The sequence below is a fragment of the Balaenoptera ricei genome, chromosome X (assembly GCF_028023285.1).
Source record: "Balaenoptera ricei isolate mBalRic1 chromosome X, mBalRic1.hap2, whole genome shotgun sequence".
Taxonomy (NCBI): domain Eukaryota; kingdom Metazoa; phylum Chordata; class Mammalia; order Artiodactyla; family Balaenopteridae; genus Balaenoptera; species Balaenoptera ricei.
This window is the reverse complement of record NC_082660.1, coordinates 63649474-63668903: the sequence shown is the minus strand read 5'-3', so window position 1 is coordinate 63668903 and position 19430 is coordinate 63649474. Positions and strand designations below refer to the sequence as shown.

Here is a 19430-nt window from a genome sequence, read left to right as displayed (position 1 = left end):
GCAATTCTCTCAAATGCCCTTAGCTCCCTCTTCCGTTTTGCTTCAGGAGTTATTTGGGATTGTCATTTTGCTGCCTAATTCTTTCAACGTTTTTCCATTTAGGATAATGTAAAAGCTCTTAAGTATGACACACGGCATACACTAGGCCCTCTTATGATTTGACACCTGTCTACTTCTCTATATATAACCAGTCATTCATCAACATGTACACTTAACTGCAACCCCAATAACTTGTTTCTTAAACCCAAGATGTAATTTCAGGTCCCTGTGCCTTCATATATTGCTCTTCTCCCTGCCTAGAACCCTTTCTCCTCATTTTTTGGTTAGCAAACTCCATTGATCTTTAGAACTCAGCTTAAGAAAACTCCCTTCCCGAAAGCTTCCTCTAATCCCACTCTGATTTAGATATCCTGTTTCTGTTTTCCTTTGGCACTCTGTGAATGCATCTAGCATAATACTTAAGTTCTGTAATTTTTCTTTTCTGTTTTCCCAACTAAACTATAACCAATTTGGAGGCAGAGAACATATCTAATTTGACTTTATATTTGTAACATCTATCAGTGCCAACACATATTAGGTGCTCAACTGATGTTCACTTAAGTGAGCCATTCAAAACTGAACTGTATTAACTTGTTTATGAAGCCTTCCCTAACCCTTAGGTGAAGGTACTCCTTCCTCTCCTCTAGGGCACTTTGTACATCCTTCTAATATAGCCCTTGCCAAGCTGCATTTTAACTGTTTCTCTTCACTGACATGAGGACAATGATATCTTTCCCACTGGTAGATTAAGTAGCTAGCACAGCACCTGAGATACATTATTCAATCATTTCACATATTGAGCAAAAACTCCATGCTCTGAGGAAGCACACCCATAGGTGAGTTTTCACATCTCATGGAAAGCAGTGATGGCCCAAAGTAATATCCATTTGATTTTTATTCTCATCTCATTTTTCGGTGCTTTCCAAAGTTTAGAAAATAAATATACGTTGTTTTTTCATCATTAAATGTTATTAGCAAACTTTACAGAACACACTAAAGTACATGCCTGTTTAAAAAAAAATGCAGAGTAAGTCACATGACTGATTCTGCTGACTATCATGGCTCAAGCCTGCTTTATGCACTTAAATTTTAATAATGCTAACTAATGTTGGATGGATATATTGATGGAAAGAGAAAAAAAGGAGAAATACCCACCATTGTATTTAACACTGTTGGCCAGAATAAGGTTGACATCGTCTAGAAAGCTCTCCCGACTCTGATACTTGTGCTTGGAGATATTCTGTGATTAAAAGAATCAGGGACTCAGATACACAAAGTTACTTGGTTCCCAAAAGACATTTTAGACCAAATCACTCACCTTACGTATGGTCTCTAAATCCATTGGACTGACAATCACTTTGTAATAATCTGGAACAAACTTCTTATTAACTGGGTGATGAAATGGCCAAGACTAGCAAAAAGAAAGCATGAGAAATTAAATGGAAACCATTCTTTATACCAGAGATTCTCAAACTTCACTGGGTCACAAATATTCTTAAGACTCCGACAAAAGCTATGGACCCTTTTCCCAGAAAGACACATAATCATACAAAACTTTGCATATAATTTAAGGGGATTCCTTTATGGGTTCATGTGCCCTGGTAGGGTAAGGATCCCTACTCTATATTCACAATTAAAATCTCTCATTCCCTTGTCCCATGCAGAAGGTTTACACCAGGGGTCCCCAACCCCTAGGCCATGGACCGGTACCGGCCCGTGGCCTGTTAGGAACCGGGCCGCACAGCAAGAGGTGAGCGTCGGGCAGGCAAGTGAGTGAGCAAGTGAAGCTTCATCTGTATTTACAGCCACTCCCCATCGCTCGCATTACCGCCTGAGCTCCGACTCCTGTCAGATCAGCAGCGGCATCAGATTCTCACAGGAGCGTGAACCCTACTGTGAACTGCGCATGTGAGGGATCTAGGTTGCACGCTCCTTATGAGAATCTAATGCCTGATGATCTGAGGTGAAGCTGAGGTGATGATGCTAGCGCTGGGGAGTGGCTGCAAATACAGATTAGCAGATGATAATTAATGATAATTAGCAGAGAGGTTTGACTGCACAGAGACCATAATAAATCAACGGCTTGCAGACGCATATCAAAACCCTATCAGTGAGTGGCAAGTGAAAACAAGCTCAGGCCTCCCACTGATTCTGCATCATGGTGAGTTGTGTAATTATTTAATTATACATTACAATGTAATAATAATAAAGTACACAATAAATGTAATGCGCTTGAATCATCCTGAAACCGTCCCCCACCCACCATCCGTGGAAAAATTGTCTTCCACGAAACCGGTCCCTGGTGCCAAAAAGATTGGGGACTCTGGTTTATAGCGTTACTGCATACACAACATACGCCTACAACAGAAAAGGAAACTCAGTTCAGAATTCCCTAGGGAGGATCATTACAACAAAATGATACACAGAATCAACATAGTACCCCTGCCATAAAGTTGCAAGACAAAAAATGAAACAAAAAACAACAAACGCGGGACTTCCCTGGTGGCACAGTGGTTAAGAATCCGCCTGCCAATGCAGGAGACATGGGTTCGAGCCCTGGTCTGGGAAGATCCCACATGCCTCGGAGCAACTAAGCCCGTGAGCCACAAGTACTGAGCCTGCACTCTAGGGCCTGTGCGCCACAACTACTGAGCCCGTGTGCCGCAACTACCGAAGCCCGCACGCCTAGAGCCTGTGCTCCACAAGAGAAGCCACCGCAATGAGAAGCCTGCACACTGCAACAAAGAGTAGCCCCCGCTCACCACAACTAGAGAAAGCCCGCGCGCAGCAACGAAGACCCAACGCAGCCAAAAATAAATAAATAAATAAATAAATAAATAAATAAATAAATAAATAAATAAAAAGACAATGAATGCTGGGTAATTATCAAACTCTCATTTGTTAAGAAGCACCTCTAAATCCAAAACCTCCCATTAGCTGGCATCCTAATTTCTCTCCAGGGCTATTCAGGAGCATTAAAATACTGAATGCCAACAACAGGTATAAAGAACCTCTCTATATCACAGATTCCTGGCCTCTTTGATTTCAATAATGCACTCACAGAGCAAAACGGTTTCTTTTTAAAATTATATACCATGTTGAATTGACAAACACCACGCTCCAGACTCTCCAACATACATACACATGCATACATCCTTTCACCCTTTCCTCTCCCCTGTACTATCTTCACAATATTTAACACACAGACCACTTACATCTGGAACTGCCATCATTTTCTGGGTGACAATGTTGTCCAGAATAAAAGAAAATGCCACTTGGTCATCATCATCCAGCAAGGGGTTGATAGCTTTCTCTAAACGAGCCAATTTGTCTTCTTTCTGACATGAAACAAAGCAAAGGAAAGGCAGGGGTTTCCCTGAGGTATAATCACCATAGAGTATTAAGGATAATTTAAGGTTCAGTTGTCTATTGCCCTTCTCCCAAAAAGCCTAACTTTGAATTGTGGTCTATTCAGTTCCAGACAAAAAGTCCAGATAAGAGAAATAATATTCCAGTAAAAGGATCAAAAGAGATGTACTGACCAATTCCTTTAGGTATTCTATCTTCTATTCTTGTAGAACATCAAAAATATACATCCCTGGGCATCAATAGCTTAGCTCCCACAACAAACACATCTTCACCAAATTAAGTTTTAATTATCAGACTGCTTTTGCCATAAAACTATTGCTGAAAGCACTGAACACATTATTGTTGAGTAGTGACTTTTGTGTAAGGGAATCTAACCCAATAAATTCATTTTAGACTGTACTAGGAAAAAGTTTGTGTGTCAACTGCTCCATATCCTCACTCACTAAAACTCAGTCTTTTGTTTTTTTGTCTTTTTAAATTTTAGCCTTTCTAAGGGAGGTATGCAGTGTTAACTAATCATGGTTTAAATCTGTATCTCCCCGGGCTTCCCTGGTGGCGCAGTGGTTGGGAGTCCGCCTGCCAGTGCAGGGGACACGGGTTCGAGCCCTGGTCTGGGAGGATCCCACATGCTGCCGAGCGGCTAGGCCCGTGAGCCACAACTACTGAGCCTGAGTGTCTGGAGCCTGTGCTCCGCAGCGGGAGAGGCCGCGACAGTGAGAGGCCCGCGCACCGCGATGAAGAGTGGCCCCCGCTCGCCGCAACTGGACAGGGCCCTTGCACAGGGACGAAGACCCAACACAGCCAAAAAATAAAAATAAATTTAAAAATTAAAAAAAAAAATTTGTATCTCCCCAATGATCAATCAAGTTGAGAATCTTTTCATGTTTACTGGCCATTTGGTTATCCTCTTTTATGGAATTTCTACTTCAATATTAACATCATCATACTTATATTTTTTAAGCCTATTAAGGTACCATTTTTTTTGTTGTTAAGAAGATGAAATACAGATAGATTATCTTTTAAAAATTAAAATTTCTCCCTGCCAAAACAGTCCCTTAGCTTCAGCTGACTTCCTGGGAAGTCAATTTCCTTGGCCCTTTCTAAAGAGTTATGTGGATTTTATATTTTAATCGTAGCCCTACTATTTAATAGCCATGATGCCCAAGACAAATTAGTTTCTTCTATGGACCTCAGTTTTTCCATCTACAAAAGGGAAGGATTAGACTACATGATTTCTAAGGTCCCCTCCAGACTCTAACGTACAAAAGACCGGCTACTCCCTCATTTCTCTACTCTTCCTTCTGTTACATTCCCTACTTCCTCAATACTGGTACCTGCCAGCTTCATTCTACTGCTTTTCTCTCATTTTAAATGTCTTACCTCTTTAAGTTTTTCATCACAGAGATCCAGCATGGATTGAGAGATCTGGGTCAATGAGTGCTTCGGCCCTAGATTACAGAGGAACAATAAAAGAGATGGGACCACTAAAAATGGGAGGCAATAGCTACCAACACCTCTCCAGATTTTTAACTCATTTACTTAATCACCTAATATGTGCCAGGCACCAGCCTAGCTGCTGGGTTAGACAAATGTATCAGTCTTATCTCCATTTTTCAGTGCCTAACACATAGCAGATGCACAATATGGATGAATAAACTAATTTTAACTCTCTCCCTTATTTGTGTATATCCATACATAGCAGTACTACTGTCGATACTGTTGCCTTTAATACCTTGAAAATAAAACTATGGATGGGGAATGACAATTTGTTTAAGGATGGCTAAGGAGACCAATGAATGATTTATAATCTTTCCATACTTAGCATACAAAATTTGTGACTGCAATTTTTGTTTGCAGAACTCATGGTTTGTGATGTCCACCCAACATATGGCTAATCCAAAGCCTTTGTCAGAAAAGAACCTCCACCCCACCTCAGACTATTACTTTAGTTTCCCTGAAATCCGTAACAAGAGCTTCACAGAATCCTCCAACTATCTCCTACATTCCCTGCTTATGGCTACCCTAATTTAAGCTCATCATAGGGATAGTGAAAACATTTTCATGTAAAAAAACAGTAATTCTGGCTACTTCCTTTCGGTATACTTTCTTATCTTCCTCTGTCAATTCTTTCGTGTAAGTGCTCCCCAGAGCCTAAAACTCAGCTCTTTTCCCAACTACTTATTAATTAGTTAACAGGGATTTGTTTATTCATTCAACAACTGTTTAATGACTGTCTGTGATATGTTCAATGTTGAGAATAAAGGGAAAATAAGACACAGTCCCTACCTTAGAGAGTTCTTGGTTTAGTCAAAGAAAATGATACGAAAATAAAGCATTGCAAGACAGGGTGTAAGTGCTTGAAGTATCTACAGATGAAGTGATATGATGTCTGGAAATACAGGCTAAACAATGAACAAGACTGGCCATATATGCTGGTGATTGTGGAACTGGGTGAATAGGTGCACTGAAGTTTATTTACTTTCTCTCTACTTCTGTATATGCCTAACAATTTCCATAATAAAGTTTTTAAAAAGTGAGTGTAAGTGCAAATAGAGGAATACACTGATTACTACGAACTATGGAGGGGTTGCAACGTGTTTTAAGTTGTTTTACAACAATTAAATCTGAGTACCAGGGAGGAGTAGGGAAGGCTTGTTGTGAATGACAATCGAGCAGTGTTATTAAAACAAGAGAAGTCTATCAGGTAGACAGTAGGGCTGAAAAACATTCCAGAGGGAGGAAAAAGTATGCAAAAACATGCTAAGTAAGCAAATTCATGGAAACATGAAACAATAAATTTCACAACAGGAATCACAAGTAGTTTGGTACAACTGGAATACAGGCAGGTATGTGTGGAGGAGAAATAGGAAATGCAACTTGGAAAGGCAAGAAGGGACATATTACAATGGTCTCATAGGAGATACAAAGGCACTGGAGATTTTAAGCTAGAGAGTAATTTTTCAAATTTGTGTATCAGAAAAAAATACCCTGTCAACAGTATGAAGAATTAAGGCAAGCAGCAGAGAGAAAGTTTGGAAGCTATTGCAAGAGGTCAAACAAGAGACGACAAGGGCTTCAACTAAGATACTAGCAATGGAGACCAAAAGGAAGGGGATGTATTCCGGCAAAATTTAGAAGGTACAATTTATGCAACTTAGTGATCTATGAGTATAGGTCAGGGAGAGTGGAATAACAATGGCCAACATTTCTAGGTTGTACAACTAGATGGACAGCAATACTAGCAATGGTGGCACTACTACTGTTAACACTATTATCCGCATTTGGGTATGAGGAAGAAGGAAGATTGAGTTAGAGGGTGACGTGGTGAAAGTCATAACTTAAATTTCCAAATTTTTACGAACACTGCCACCTAAATGACCCACAAGTACCTCAAGCTCTGTATTTTCAAAGTCAACTCTTACCTTCCCATTCCCCTTCCAAGCTGATTTTTGTTTATGCATTTATCCTTGTCACCTTGAATGACAGTTGGGACTAATAAATTTATTCTTCCTTTGTATGTGTCTGGTACTCTGCTAGGCCCTTGGAATACAAAGATGAATAGTCTCTCTAGGAGGTCACAAAGTGATGGGAAAATCAGATATATAAACAATTATATATAACACATAAGAGCTATAAAACTTGATTTAATTGTGTTAGGGGGGGCACAGAGGATTGCTTTGGGCAATCTGAATAAGTCTTCATGCAGAGATGATATGAGTTGGTCTGGAAATATGAATGGAAATGGAATAAAGGGCACTCCAGACAAAGGGCAAATACTGTACAAAGGCATGAAGACATGGTATAGGATATTTAGTTAAATACAACATAGAGCATAGCAGGAGTCTCTATCTATAGTAGGTCTGGGAGCCAGTCACTGGAGATGAGACTAGATAAATGGGTCAGGCCTGCTTGTGAAACGTATTAAAATCTAGGTACTACTATTGTCCCATGTGTGCAGGTAAGAAAACTGAAGAGGCTATGAGAGGTTAAATAAGTTGTCTAAGGTAACTCAGTTAGTAACTGGCAGAGCCATAGTTCATACTCTATCTGTAACCTTAATCCCTACACTAAGGATACAACTGGAAACCAGAAAACTTTATCCTCTACATGCAGAAGCTATACTGTTGCTTGAACTCTTTAAGACTCAGAAAACAGATTTCTTCCTCCTTGCCTTTCCAGCTTTTGAGCAAAGTAGACATATAACAGCCCCCATAACAGATTTGTAGACCAACTCAAAGACAAATATGGTCAACAAGCACATACTCTGTGGGGGTTCCATCCACACTGAATGCCCCTCCCTTCTGTTTACTTAGGCTCACTCCTATCTCCCACTGCTTCTCATGCAATTGTTTCATTTCAACAGATTCTCTAAATTCTCTAGAGGATACATAAAAAAGTGGGAATAAAAAGAAGCAATACTTATTAAATGATTAAAATGTACATTACCTGATTTTCATAACCCCAAAATGCACTAATACATTGTAGGTCCTTTCAGTCAGTCCAATCTAGTCTAAATTTAGGACTAGTAAGGGATAAATAAGGATCTGAAAGGTGACCTTTGCAGTCAAAGAACAGGTGATTCTTACCATTGTAGGTTGCACTATTTTTCACAATTAGCTCCAAATGCTCTCTGAACTCTTCCCGAGATGGGTAGAGGCGTTTACGCACATTTTCACGGAGCGTCTGTAAGTCCATTGGTCGGGTGATAATTTTGTAGTAGTCCTTTACAACCTTTGCATTGACTGGAGTGTGGAAAGGGTACGTCTGTGCAAACAAGAACCAGCATCATCCATGAGCAAAGAACAGTTGCCAGACCAATTCCTGAAGACTCTCTCACATCTTACCTGTCTCTACCTGGCCATCAACTCTCAAAGGAATCTTTCTAGATGGAGCAGGTCTGTTTCCTCTACTAAACTGTTAAAAAATAAATGAAAAACTATATCCCAAAGACTTAGGAGTTCCAGGTTCCTAGGACTACACTCTACTGCCATCTATCTGAAATCACACAGAACAGCCTTGCCACCCATACTGTAGATCTGAATGCAATGAACTCACATTTGGAAGATCTCTCATGTCATTGATGATAGACTCCAAAATGGATGACAATGTCACCATGGGGTCTGTCCGGCGCCGGTGAATGGACTTATGAGGTCTCTAAGGAAAAATAAGAATGCTTCTTTAGATTAAAAAAAAAATAAACACAATAAATATATATTTTGGAAACCCTGTAATGAACAGTACACGTAATTCTCAGGGCAAGGCCAAAGGGAGAGAAACTAAGGCTATATCAGGGCCATGGCTTAGAGGGCTGGGGGAATTAATGAGAACCCTATCTGGTCAGAAAGCAGCAATGCCAATACTCACATTCAAATAGTCACAGTGAACAGTGGTTCCAACTCGCCGTTTCTTCTTGGGAGGAAGTTGCTGCTTAGGGAACTTGAGAACCAGAGATTTTCTGCGAACCTCATCTGCACTGCAATCAATAACACTTTCATAGTGTGCAGTCCCTATTTCTAGTCCCCAGAAAAAAAGCAATTACAATGAAAAAGTCCAAAGTACCTGAGCATGAGCCTGGGGAGGAAAAAGCCAAACCAAAGGCCAGACATCCACATTCTAAGGCTCAGATCAGGCAAGGCCTCATAGGATCTCCAAATTAATAAAGAACTAGGCAAGCCACAACTTCACCTCAGTTTCCTATTTGGAAGATAAGGGAACTAGGCTAAAGGAATTTCAAGAATCCTCCCAGCTCCAACATTCTATCTTTGGGTTAAAGGGCTAGGAAATTTAACTTACTCAGAATAGAAACAAGGAAGAAATTAAAGCAGGTTTGAAAAGAAAAACTAATTTGAGTCTCCCTCAATCATTAAAAGCCCATCCACCTTTTTCCCTTCCATCATATGGGATCAAGATACTACATTTTCCTTTTCTAATGTGCTTCAAGACGTGACTACTATAGATATTGATAAATTAAATTAACGAGGATGGAAAACAACCCTCAAATCTAAACAGAAACAGAAACAAATGAATATAACTGCATATCAAATTAATTAAAAATTATATACTCAAAAAAGAATTCAAATATATTTTGAATATAATACCCTGACTGTACAACTTCAGTGGCATATAATCCAAGGACAACAAATTACAGAAAACACCTTGAACCTACTGTACAGATTTGTTGTTGGTAGTAGTATTGGTATTGTAATTCTCAAACTATTTTGTACATATCATAGGACAGAGCAAATGAATAAATATATTGATGTTGGGAACCAAAGAAAGGATAAAAATATGAAACGGAGGAAGATGAGGAAGAAGCTGTAGATACAATTTGAATTGGAGGTATTGATATGAAGTTGTGATTTACAATATATGTATATTTCCTAGTTCTGTCTACTAAGGGCCTAGAAGCAATGACATCTCAGTGGCAATGAGCATACCTAACACCTAGATATTGGTTTCTAAATACCATTCCCCAATAAAAGGGACCAGGACTCCCTGAGAAATGGCTGATTCTGGGTCTGGGACAGGGAAATTTCAAGGACAGCCTGGAACATCTCGTGCCAAAAAGCAAAGAAGTTTTCAAAATTTATAGGGTCATTTCAAAAGGACACAGGTCAGGCTTGAAGGGATCAAATTTGGGGCAATCTGGCCATCAAAATTAATAATGATGTTAATAGATTTTAATATATTAAAGTTTCCAAAAGAAAGAATTTCAGAATCTATAGTAATACCCAAACAAAAAAAGGGAGGGGGAAGCTCTTCACAGAATGCCAGTTAATGTAGAAAGAATGAAAAGAATTAGAAAAACCACCATTAAGCAACCCCCAATGTAATAACTGAGTTATCAGGTAATGATCATCAATGGATGTTAAAACTATTGAGAGAAAGATTGTTAGCAGGATAGACCACAGTCCCTAGTGACACCTTGAAGGCAGCCTCTGAGCAGAGGACCCAGCTGAGCTGTGCCCAGACTCCTGACCCATAGAAACTGTGAGATAATAAATGTATGTTGTTTCAAGCTACTGAAAAAAAAAGGGACTTCCCTGGTGGTGCAGTGGTTAAGAATCCGTCTGTCAATGCAGGGGACACGGGTTTGATCCCTGGTCCGGGAAGATCCCACATGCTGCAGAGCAACTAAGCCCACGAGCCACAACTACTACTGAGCCTGCACGCCACAACTATTGAAGCCCGTGTGCCCTAGAGCCCACGTGCCACAACTACTGAGCCCGCATGCTGCAACTACTGAAGCCTGCACGCCTAGAGCCCGTGCTCCGCAATAAGAGAAGCCACTGCAACAAGAAGCCCACGCACCGCAATGAAGAGTAGCCCCCACTTGCCACAACTAGAGAAAGCCCACGTGCAGCAATGGAGACACAACACAGCCAAAAAAAAATAATTAAAAAAAAAAACCAGGATATTCACCCACATATTAATTACAATGGAAAAAACATACCTTTATTATAGAGGAATCTGGGGATTAACACTTTAATAAGATAATCAAAATACTGAGAAAACCTGACGTTATCTGCTTCCTGATGTGGTGCAGTAAGTACATAATACCACCTATGTTGTAATCTTGCCAAAGACATTTACTCTGAATATAATCAATGGGAAAACAGACAAATCCAGAATGTGGAATATTTTATGAGACCATTGGCCTGGACTCTTCAAAACATTCAAAGTCATGAAAACCAAAAAGGTGGGGAGGACAGTTCTAGATTAAGAGAGACTCAAAATACTTAATGTTTGAACTGGAATTGGATCCTGAAGGGGGGTGAGGGGCAGGCAATAAAGGACGTTGAGACAACTGGGGAAATTTGAATAAGGACTGAATATTAGATCCTATTGAATTAATGTTAATTTTCTTACGTGTAGGAATAGTATCATGTTTGCCACATCTTTATTCTTAGGAGATGTGTGCTAAAGAATCTGAGTGAAATGCCATGATGCCTAAAACTTCCAAATGCTTCAGCAGAAAGAAAATGTTTTAGATATATAAAGATGAAACAAATGTGACAAATGTTAACAGCTGGTGAATTTAGAGGAACAACAAACTTTATTATTTCTTCAGCTTTTCTGTAGGTTTGCAATTTTCAAACTAAAAATTTAGGGGAGAATTTTTTTTTATTTAAAAACTTTTCTACTTGATTATCAAATTCTCTGAGGGCAAGAGACAGATAAGTATAAGCACAGTTTGTCTCCTTAATCTTTTTGGATGGTCCATTATCAGAACATCTGAGATCAGGGACCTTACAAATATTACAAGTGCTGGAAGTAGAATAGGAAGAGCATCTACTATATGCCAGGCACTATACTACATTTTTTATATAGTCTCCCTCATTTTACCTTCATAGCTACCATTGTAAGGGTGATTTTATTTTGTAAATAAGGAAACTAAGACTCAGAAAAGTTAGGCAGCATGCCCAAGGGCAAGTGGTGGAGCTTAATGAGTGCTTCACAAGACTAATTTTCATTACCGGCAACAATTAGTGAGGAAAATCCATCAAAGTTCCTATGTCCTACATTCCACTTCAGAGAACACATCACATCCACCCCTGCCACCCATTGATATCACCAACCTCCAACAGATCTCTCCCACCTGCTATCTCTTACCTCTCAATTAGCTGTTTCCCTAAGACAATCTTGGTCCCTTCAACCTTGATAAGTTCTTCATTATCATTATGAATGACTGTCTTCTCCAACTCTTCCTCCTGCTCCTCTGTCATGGCAACAGGGTTGGAAGGTGGAGCATTTGTTTGATAATAAAGGGGGCAGAATTTGTTTGTTCTCATGTGCCCAATGGCACCACAAGCCCCACATTTCAGCTGCAAAAGGAAAAGTATCAACACGTCAGAGGTAAGCAGGCTTCTTTGTGTTAGCTTTAAGAAATATACAGAAGGTAGAAGAGAAACAAAGGCAGGCCCAGAACTTTTATTCTAACAATCATTATATGCCTTTCAACCAGAAGGCACTGGACAAAAGTGCATGTATGGAAATGACACATTAAAAACAAAATGAAATCCAGAGACTGAACATTACTTTAAAAACCAAGTGAGGGAGAAAAGGGAGAGGATTTCTACCCCCAATTTAAGTTGTAAACTATGAAAATATTAAATATGCGTAAGAAAGGCTATTGGAAGCCCAAGGCTGCATTCAGCCTCACAGGCAGCCAGCATGGGTGTATTCCCAGCCTCAAGGAAGAGGCTTAATAATACCAAGTCTCCGGGAATTCCCTGGTGGTCCAGTGGTTAGGACTCCGTGCTCTCATTGCAGAAGGCCTGGGTTCAACCCCTGGTCAGGGAACTAAGATCCCACAGCCATGCAGAGTGGCAAAAAACCTGAAAAAACCCAAGTCTCCATCTTACTTTTGCAACTGCCCTCAGTTTCATCTGTAAAGTGGATCAATACTGTATCATACAATACTTATATAATATCACATAGAAGAAAGAAACATTAAAATACTTGATGACCTCAGTACGTGTTAACAGCAGCTCACACTGGTTGAGAATTTTACACTTTATAAAGTGCTCCTCATGCATTATATACTTTAATACAATACCAGTGTGAGACAGGTATCATTTTATAGAAGAGAAAACAGGTTTGGAGAGGTTACGGTCACAGAGCTACTAAATGGCAGAACAAGAACCTGAACCCAGATCTTCTGTTTCCGAGTCCATGGCTCTTTCCACTGTACCACAGTTGCCTCAATTTTTTTTTAACATCTTTATTGCAGTATAATTGCCCCACAATGGTGCGCTAGTCTCTGCCCCACAACAAAGCGAACCAGCCATACACATATATATAGTTGCCTCATTCTGTGATGCACGTTACAGTTACACTGCACAGTAATATCTGGAATCCCACCTAAATTATGCAAAGCAACCTGTATGTTTTTTTCTGTTGCTTCTTTTAGTACATGCAATTTAAAAACAAGATGTGGGGCTTCCCTGGTGGCGCAGTGGTTGAGAATCAGCCTGCCAATGCAGGGGACACGGGTTCGAGCCCTGGTCTGGGAAGATCCCACATGCCGCAGAGCAACTAGGCCCGTGAGCCACAATTACTGAGCCTGCGCGTCTGGAGCCTGTGCTCCGCAACAAGAGAGGCCGCGATAGTGGGAGGCCCGCGCACCGCAATGAAGAGTGGCCCCTGCTTGCCGCAACTAGAGAAAGCCCTCGCACGGAAACGAAGACCCAACACAGCCATAAATAAATAAATTAAAAAAAAAAAATTAAAAAAAAAAAAATAAAAAATAAAAATAAAAACAAGATGTGTTCATGTAAGTACATACATGTACATGTTAAAAAAAATGCACCACACCTATCTCAACTCACAGAAAATATTTCCAATGGATGAAGTATAAATGACACCCAATGACACCAGATCAAGTCTGGTGTTGTCAGTAGCAGTCGCAATAGTACTAATAACACCCAAGTGGCCACATCAATTCAAACTAGTTTTCCACAATACTGCCCTCATTCCCAGTAAGGGAGGATGCCAAAAGCTAAGGGAAAAGGTATGCTTTCTTAGTTATGATCACACCACATATACTTACTTTTAGGTCAGGACGCTCCTTCATTTTTTTGGGCTTCTTCTCAGGAGGACCCTTAAGCTTCTCCTTTTCCTGGTTTCGCTTAAGCCGCCTCAGTTGCTCTTGAATCCTCCGCCGTTCTTTTCGCATCTCTTCTCGATGCTGTTCATCAAAAAGGGCAAATTTACGACTAAATAATGGGGAAAAAAAAATCACAGATCCATAAGCAAACTTAAACCAAGAAGACTGTCCTGATAGCAAACATCTCAGAACTAAAGTAATCCACCAAGAATGAAACAAAAGGGGCTACCTGGCATCCCCATCTACCCTGCTCATCAGTCTTCCACGAGCAGAGAGGCACCTCTCTCAGAATGAGAAGCCCTGAGGAGTCCCTAAGATTTTTGCCAACCAACCAATGAAAACACAAAGGACCCAGTGGAACTAAAAACATGCCTTTATTTTGCAGCAAATTTGGAATTCTCCCTGTGATTTGGCTTTGTTCAAACCCAAAGTTCTAAAGGCAAAATGGTTCCCAATTAACACAGACTTCCAGGGACAACTGTGCAGAATCCTGTCACTAAAACTCAAGCATCAGGAGGAACCAAGATGGTGGAGTAGAAGGACGTGCTCTCACTCCCTCCTGTGAGAACACCAGAATCACAACTAGCTGCTGCTGGACAATCATCGACATGAAGACACTGGAACTCACCAAAAAAGATACCCCACATCCAAAGACAAAGGAGAAGCCACAATGAGACGGTAGGAGGGGTGCCATCACAGTAAAATCAAATCCCATAACTGGTGGGTCGGTGACTCACAGACTGGCGAACACTTATACCACAGAAGTCCACCCACTGGAGTGAAGGTTCTGAGCCCCACGTCAGGCTTCCCAACCTGGGGGTCCGGCAATGGGAGGAGGAATTCCTAGAGAATCAGACTTTGAAGCCTAGTGGGAATTGATTGCAGGACGTCGACAGGACTGGGGCAAACAGAGATTACACTCTTGGAGGGCACACACAAAGTAGTGGGCGCACCAGGACCCAGGGGAAGGAGCAGTGACCCCAGGGGAGACTGAACCAGACCTACCTGCTAGTGTTAGAGGGTCTCCTGCAGAGGCGGAGGGGGTGCTGTGGCTCACGGTGGGGACAAGGACACTGGCAACAGAAGCTCTGGGAAGTACTCCTTGGCGTGAGCCCTCCCAGAGTCTGTCATTAGCCCCACCAAAGAGCCCAGGTAGGCTCCAGTGTTGGGTTGTCTCAAGCCAAACAACCAACACGGAGGGAACCCAGCCCCACCCATCAACAGTCAAGTAGATTAAAGTTTTACAGAGCTCAGTTTACTGAGCTCTGCAGCAACAGTCAGCTCTACCCACCACCAGTCCCTCCCATCAAGCCTCTTAGATAGCCTCAACCACCAGAGGGCAGACAGCAGAAGCAAGAAGAACTACAATCCTGCAGCCTGTGGAACAAAAACCACATTCACAGAAAGGCAGACAAAATGAAAAGGCAGAGGGCTATGTACCAGATGAAGGAACAAGATAAAACCCCAGAAAAACAACTAAATGAAGTGAAGATAGGCAACCATCCAGAAAAAGAATTCAGAATAATGATAGTGAAGATGATCCAGAAGATGATCCAGACCTCGGAAAAAGAATGGAGGCAAAGATCAAGAAGGCGCAAGAAATGTTTAATAAAGACCTAGAAGAACTAGAGAACAAACAGAGATGAACAATACAATAAATGAAATGAAAACTACACTAGAAGGAATCAATAGCAGAATAACTGAGGCAGAAGAACGGATAAGTGACCTGGAAGACAGAATGGTGGAATTCACTGCTGCGGAACAGAGTAAAGAAAAAAGAATAAAAAGAAATGAAGACAGCCTAAGAGACCTCTGGGACAAAATTAAACACAACAACATTCGCATTATAGGGGTCCCAGAAGGAGAAGAGAGAGACAAAGGACCAGAGAAAATATTTGAAGAGATTATAGTCGAAAACTTCCCTAACATGGGAAAAAAATAGCCACCCAAGTCCAGGAAGTGCAGCAAGTCCCATACAGGATAAACCCAAGGAGATATTTGCCGAGACACATAGTAATCAAATTGGCAAAAATTAAAGACAAAGAAAAATTACTGAAAGCAGCAAGGGAAAAATGACAAATAACATACAAGGGAACTCCCATAAGGTTAACAGCTGATTTCTCAGCAGAAACTCTACAAGCCAGAAGGGAGTGGCATGATATACTTAAAGTGATGAAAGGGAAGAACCTACAACCAAGATTACTCTACCCGGCAAGGATCTCATTCAGATTCGATGGAGAAATCAAAAGCTTTATGAACAAGCAAAAGCTAAGAGAATTCAGGACCACCAAACCAGCTCTACAACAAAAGTTAAAGGAACTTCTCTAAGTGGGAAACACAAGAGAAGAAAAGGACCTACAAAAACAAACCCAAAACAATTAAGAAAATGGTCACAGGTAGTATCGATAATTGCCTTAAACATGAATGGATTAAATGCTCCAACCAAAAGACACAGGCCTGCTGAATGGATACAAAACCAACACCCATATATATGCTGTCTACAAGAGACCCACTTCAGACCTAGGGACACATACAGACTGAAAGTAAGGGGATGGAAAAAGATATTCCATGCAAATGGAAATCAAAAGAAAGCTGGAGTAGCTATACTCATATCAGATAAAACAGACTTTAAAATAAGGAATGTTACAAGAGCCAAGGAAGGACACTACATAATGATCAAGGGATCAATCCAAGAAGATATAACAATTATAAATATATATGCACCCAACATAGGAGCACCTCAATACATAAGGCAACTGCTAACAGCTATAAAAGAGGAAATCGACAGTAACACAATAATAGTGGGGGACTTTAACACCTCACTTACACCAATGGACAAATCATCCAAAATGAAAATAAACAAAGAAACAGAAGCTTTAAATGACACAACAGACCAGATAGATTTAATTGATATTTATAGGACATTCCATCCAAAAACAGATTACACTTTCTTCTCAAGTGTGCACGGAACATTCTCCAGGATAGATCACATCTTGGGTCCCAAATCAAGCCTCAGTAAATTTAAGAAAACTGAAATCATATCAAGCATCTTTTCTGACCACAATGCTATGAGATTAAAAATGAATTACAGGGGAAAAAAACGTAAAAAACACAAACACATGGAGGCGAAACAATACGTTACTAAATAACCAAGAGATCATTGAAGAAATCAAAGAGGAAATCAAAAAATACCTAGAGACAAATGACAGTGAAAACACGACGATCCAAAACCTATGGGATGCAGCAAAAGCAGTTCTAAGAGGGAAGTTTATAGCTATACAAGCCTACCTCAAGAAACAAGAAAAATCTCAAGTAAACAATCTAACCTTACACCTAAAGGAATGAGAGAAAGAAGAACAAACAAAACCCAAAGTTAGCAGAAGGAAAGAAATCATAAAGATTAGAGCAGAAATAAATGAAATAGAAACAAAGAAAACAATAGCAAAGATCAATAAAACTAAAAGCTGGTTCTTTGAGAAGATAAACAAAATTGATAAACCATTAGCCAGACTCATCAAGAAAAAGAGGGAGAGGACTCAAATCAATAAAATTAGAAATGAAAAAGGAGAAGTTACAACAGACACCACAGAAGTACAAAGCATCCTAAGAGACTACTACAAGCAACTCTATGCCAATAAAATGGACAACCTGCAAGAAATGGACAAATTCTTAGAAAGGTATAACCTTCCAAGACTGAACCAGGAAGAAATAGAAAATATGAACAGACCAAATCACAAGTAATGAAATTGAAACTGTGATTAAAAATCTTCCAACAAACAAAAGGCCAGGACCGGATGGCTTCACAGATGAATTCTATCAAACATCTAGAGATGAGCTAACACCCATCCTTCTCAAACTCTTCCAAAAAATTGCAGAGGAAGGAACACTCCCAAACTCATTCTATGAGGCCACCATCACCCTGATACCAAAACCAGACAAAGATACTACAAAAAAGAAAATTACAGACCAGTATCACTGATGAATATAAATGCAAAAATCCTCAACAAAATACTAGCAAACAGAATCCAACAACACATTAAAAGGATCATACACCATGATCAAGTGGGATTTATCCCAGGGATGCAAGGATTCTTCAATATACGCAAATCAATCAATGTGATACACCATACTAACAAATTGAAGAAGAAAAACCATATGATCATCTCAATAGATGCAGAAAAAGCTTTTGACAAAATTCAACACCCATTTATGATAAAAACTCTCCAGAAAGTGGGCATAGAGGGAACCTACCTCAACATAATAAAGCCCATATACGACAAACCCACTGCAAACATCATTCTCAATGGTGAAAAACTGAAAGCATTTCCTCTAAGATCAGGAACGAGACAAGGATGCCCACTCTCACCACTATTATTCAACATAGTTTTGGAAGTCCTAGCCACGGCAATCACAGAAGAAAAAGAAATAAAAGGAATACAAATTGGAAAAGAAGAAGTAAAACTGTCACTGTTTGCGGATGACATGATACTATACATAGAGAACCCTAAAACTGCCACCAGAAAACTGCTAGAGCTAATTAATGAATATGGTAAAGTTGCAGGATACAAAATTAATGCACAAAAATCTCTTGCATTCCTATACACTAATGATGAAAAATCTGAAAGAGAAATTATGGAAACACTCCCATTTACCACTGCAACAAAAAGAATAAAATACCTAGGAATATACCTACCTAGGGAGACAAAAGACCTGTATGCAGAAAACTATAAGACACTGATGAAAGAAATTAAAGATGATACCAACAGATGGAGAGATATACCATGTTCTTGGATTGGAAGAATCAACATTGTGAAAATGAGTATACTACCCAAAGCAATCTACAGATTCAATGCAATCCCTATCAAATTACTAATGGCATTTTTTACGGAACTAGAACAAATCATCTTAAAATTTGTATGGAGACACAAAAGACCCCGAATAGCCAAAGCAATCTTGAGGGAAAAAACCGGAGCTGGAGGAATCAGACTCCCTGACTTCAGACTATACTACAAAGCTACAGGAATCAAGACAATATGGTACTGGCACAAAAACAGAAACACAGATCAATGGAACAAGACAGAAAGCCCAGAGATAAACCCACGCACCTATGGTCAACTAATCTATGACAAAGGTGGCAAAGATATACAATGGAGAAAAGACAGTTTCTTCAATAAGTGGTGCTGGGAAAACTGGACAGCTACATGTAAAAGAATGAAATTAGAACACTCCCTAACACCATATACAAAAATAAACTCAAAATGGATTCGAGACCTAAATCTAAAACCGGACACTATAAATCTTTTAGAGGAAAACATAGGAAGAACACTCTTTGACATAAATCACAGCAAGACCTTTTTTGATCCACCTCCTAGAGGAATGGAAATAAAAACAAAAAATAAACAAATGGGACCTA

General features: G+C 39.9%; 1 protein-coding gene across 15 annotated transcripts in view; it reads right to left on the bottom strand.

The window, feature by feature from the left end:
* TAF1 (TATA-box binding protein associated factor 1) overlaps positions 1-19430 on the bottom strand; it is a 105281-nt gene that overhangs the window by 45133 nt on the left and 40718 nt on the right. For 14 of the 15 annotated variants that reach the window (XR_009500366.1, XM_059911829.1, XM_059911839.1 and 11 more), the window contains 9 exons: positions 13961-14126; positions 12022-12233; positions 8773-8881; positions 8464-8562; positions 7995-8172; positions 4789-4856; positions 3255-3377; positions 1358-1450; positions 1195-1279 (listed from right to left, as the gene is read on the bottom strand). Coding sequence is in view for 14 of the 15 variants with exons in the window: in XM_059911829.1 (XP_059767812.1) it covers positions 1195-1279; positions 1358-1450; positions 3255-3377; positions 4789-4856; positions 7995-8172; positions 8464-8562; positions 8773-8881; positions 12022-12233; positions 13961-14126 (1133 nt within the window). In the remaining variant the exon portion in view is untranslated. Of the gene's footprint in view, positions 1-1194; positions 1280-1357; positions 1451-3254; positions 3378-4788; positions 4857-6830; positions 6976-7994; positions 8173-8463; positions 8563-8772; positions 8882-12021; positions 12234-13960; positions 14127-19430 lie in introns of those variants that run through there. The other variant, XM_059911838.1, reaches the window with a different exon arrangement.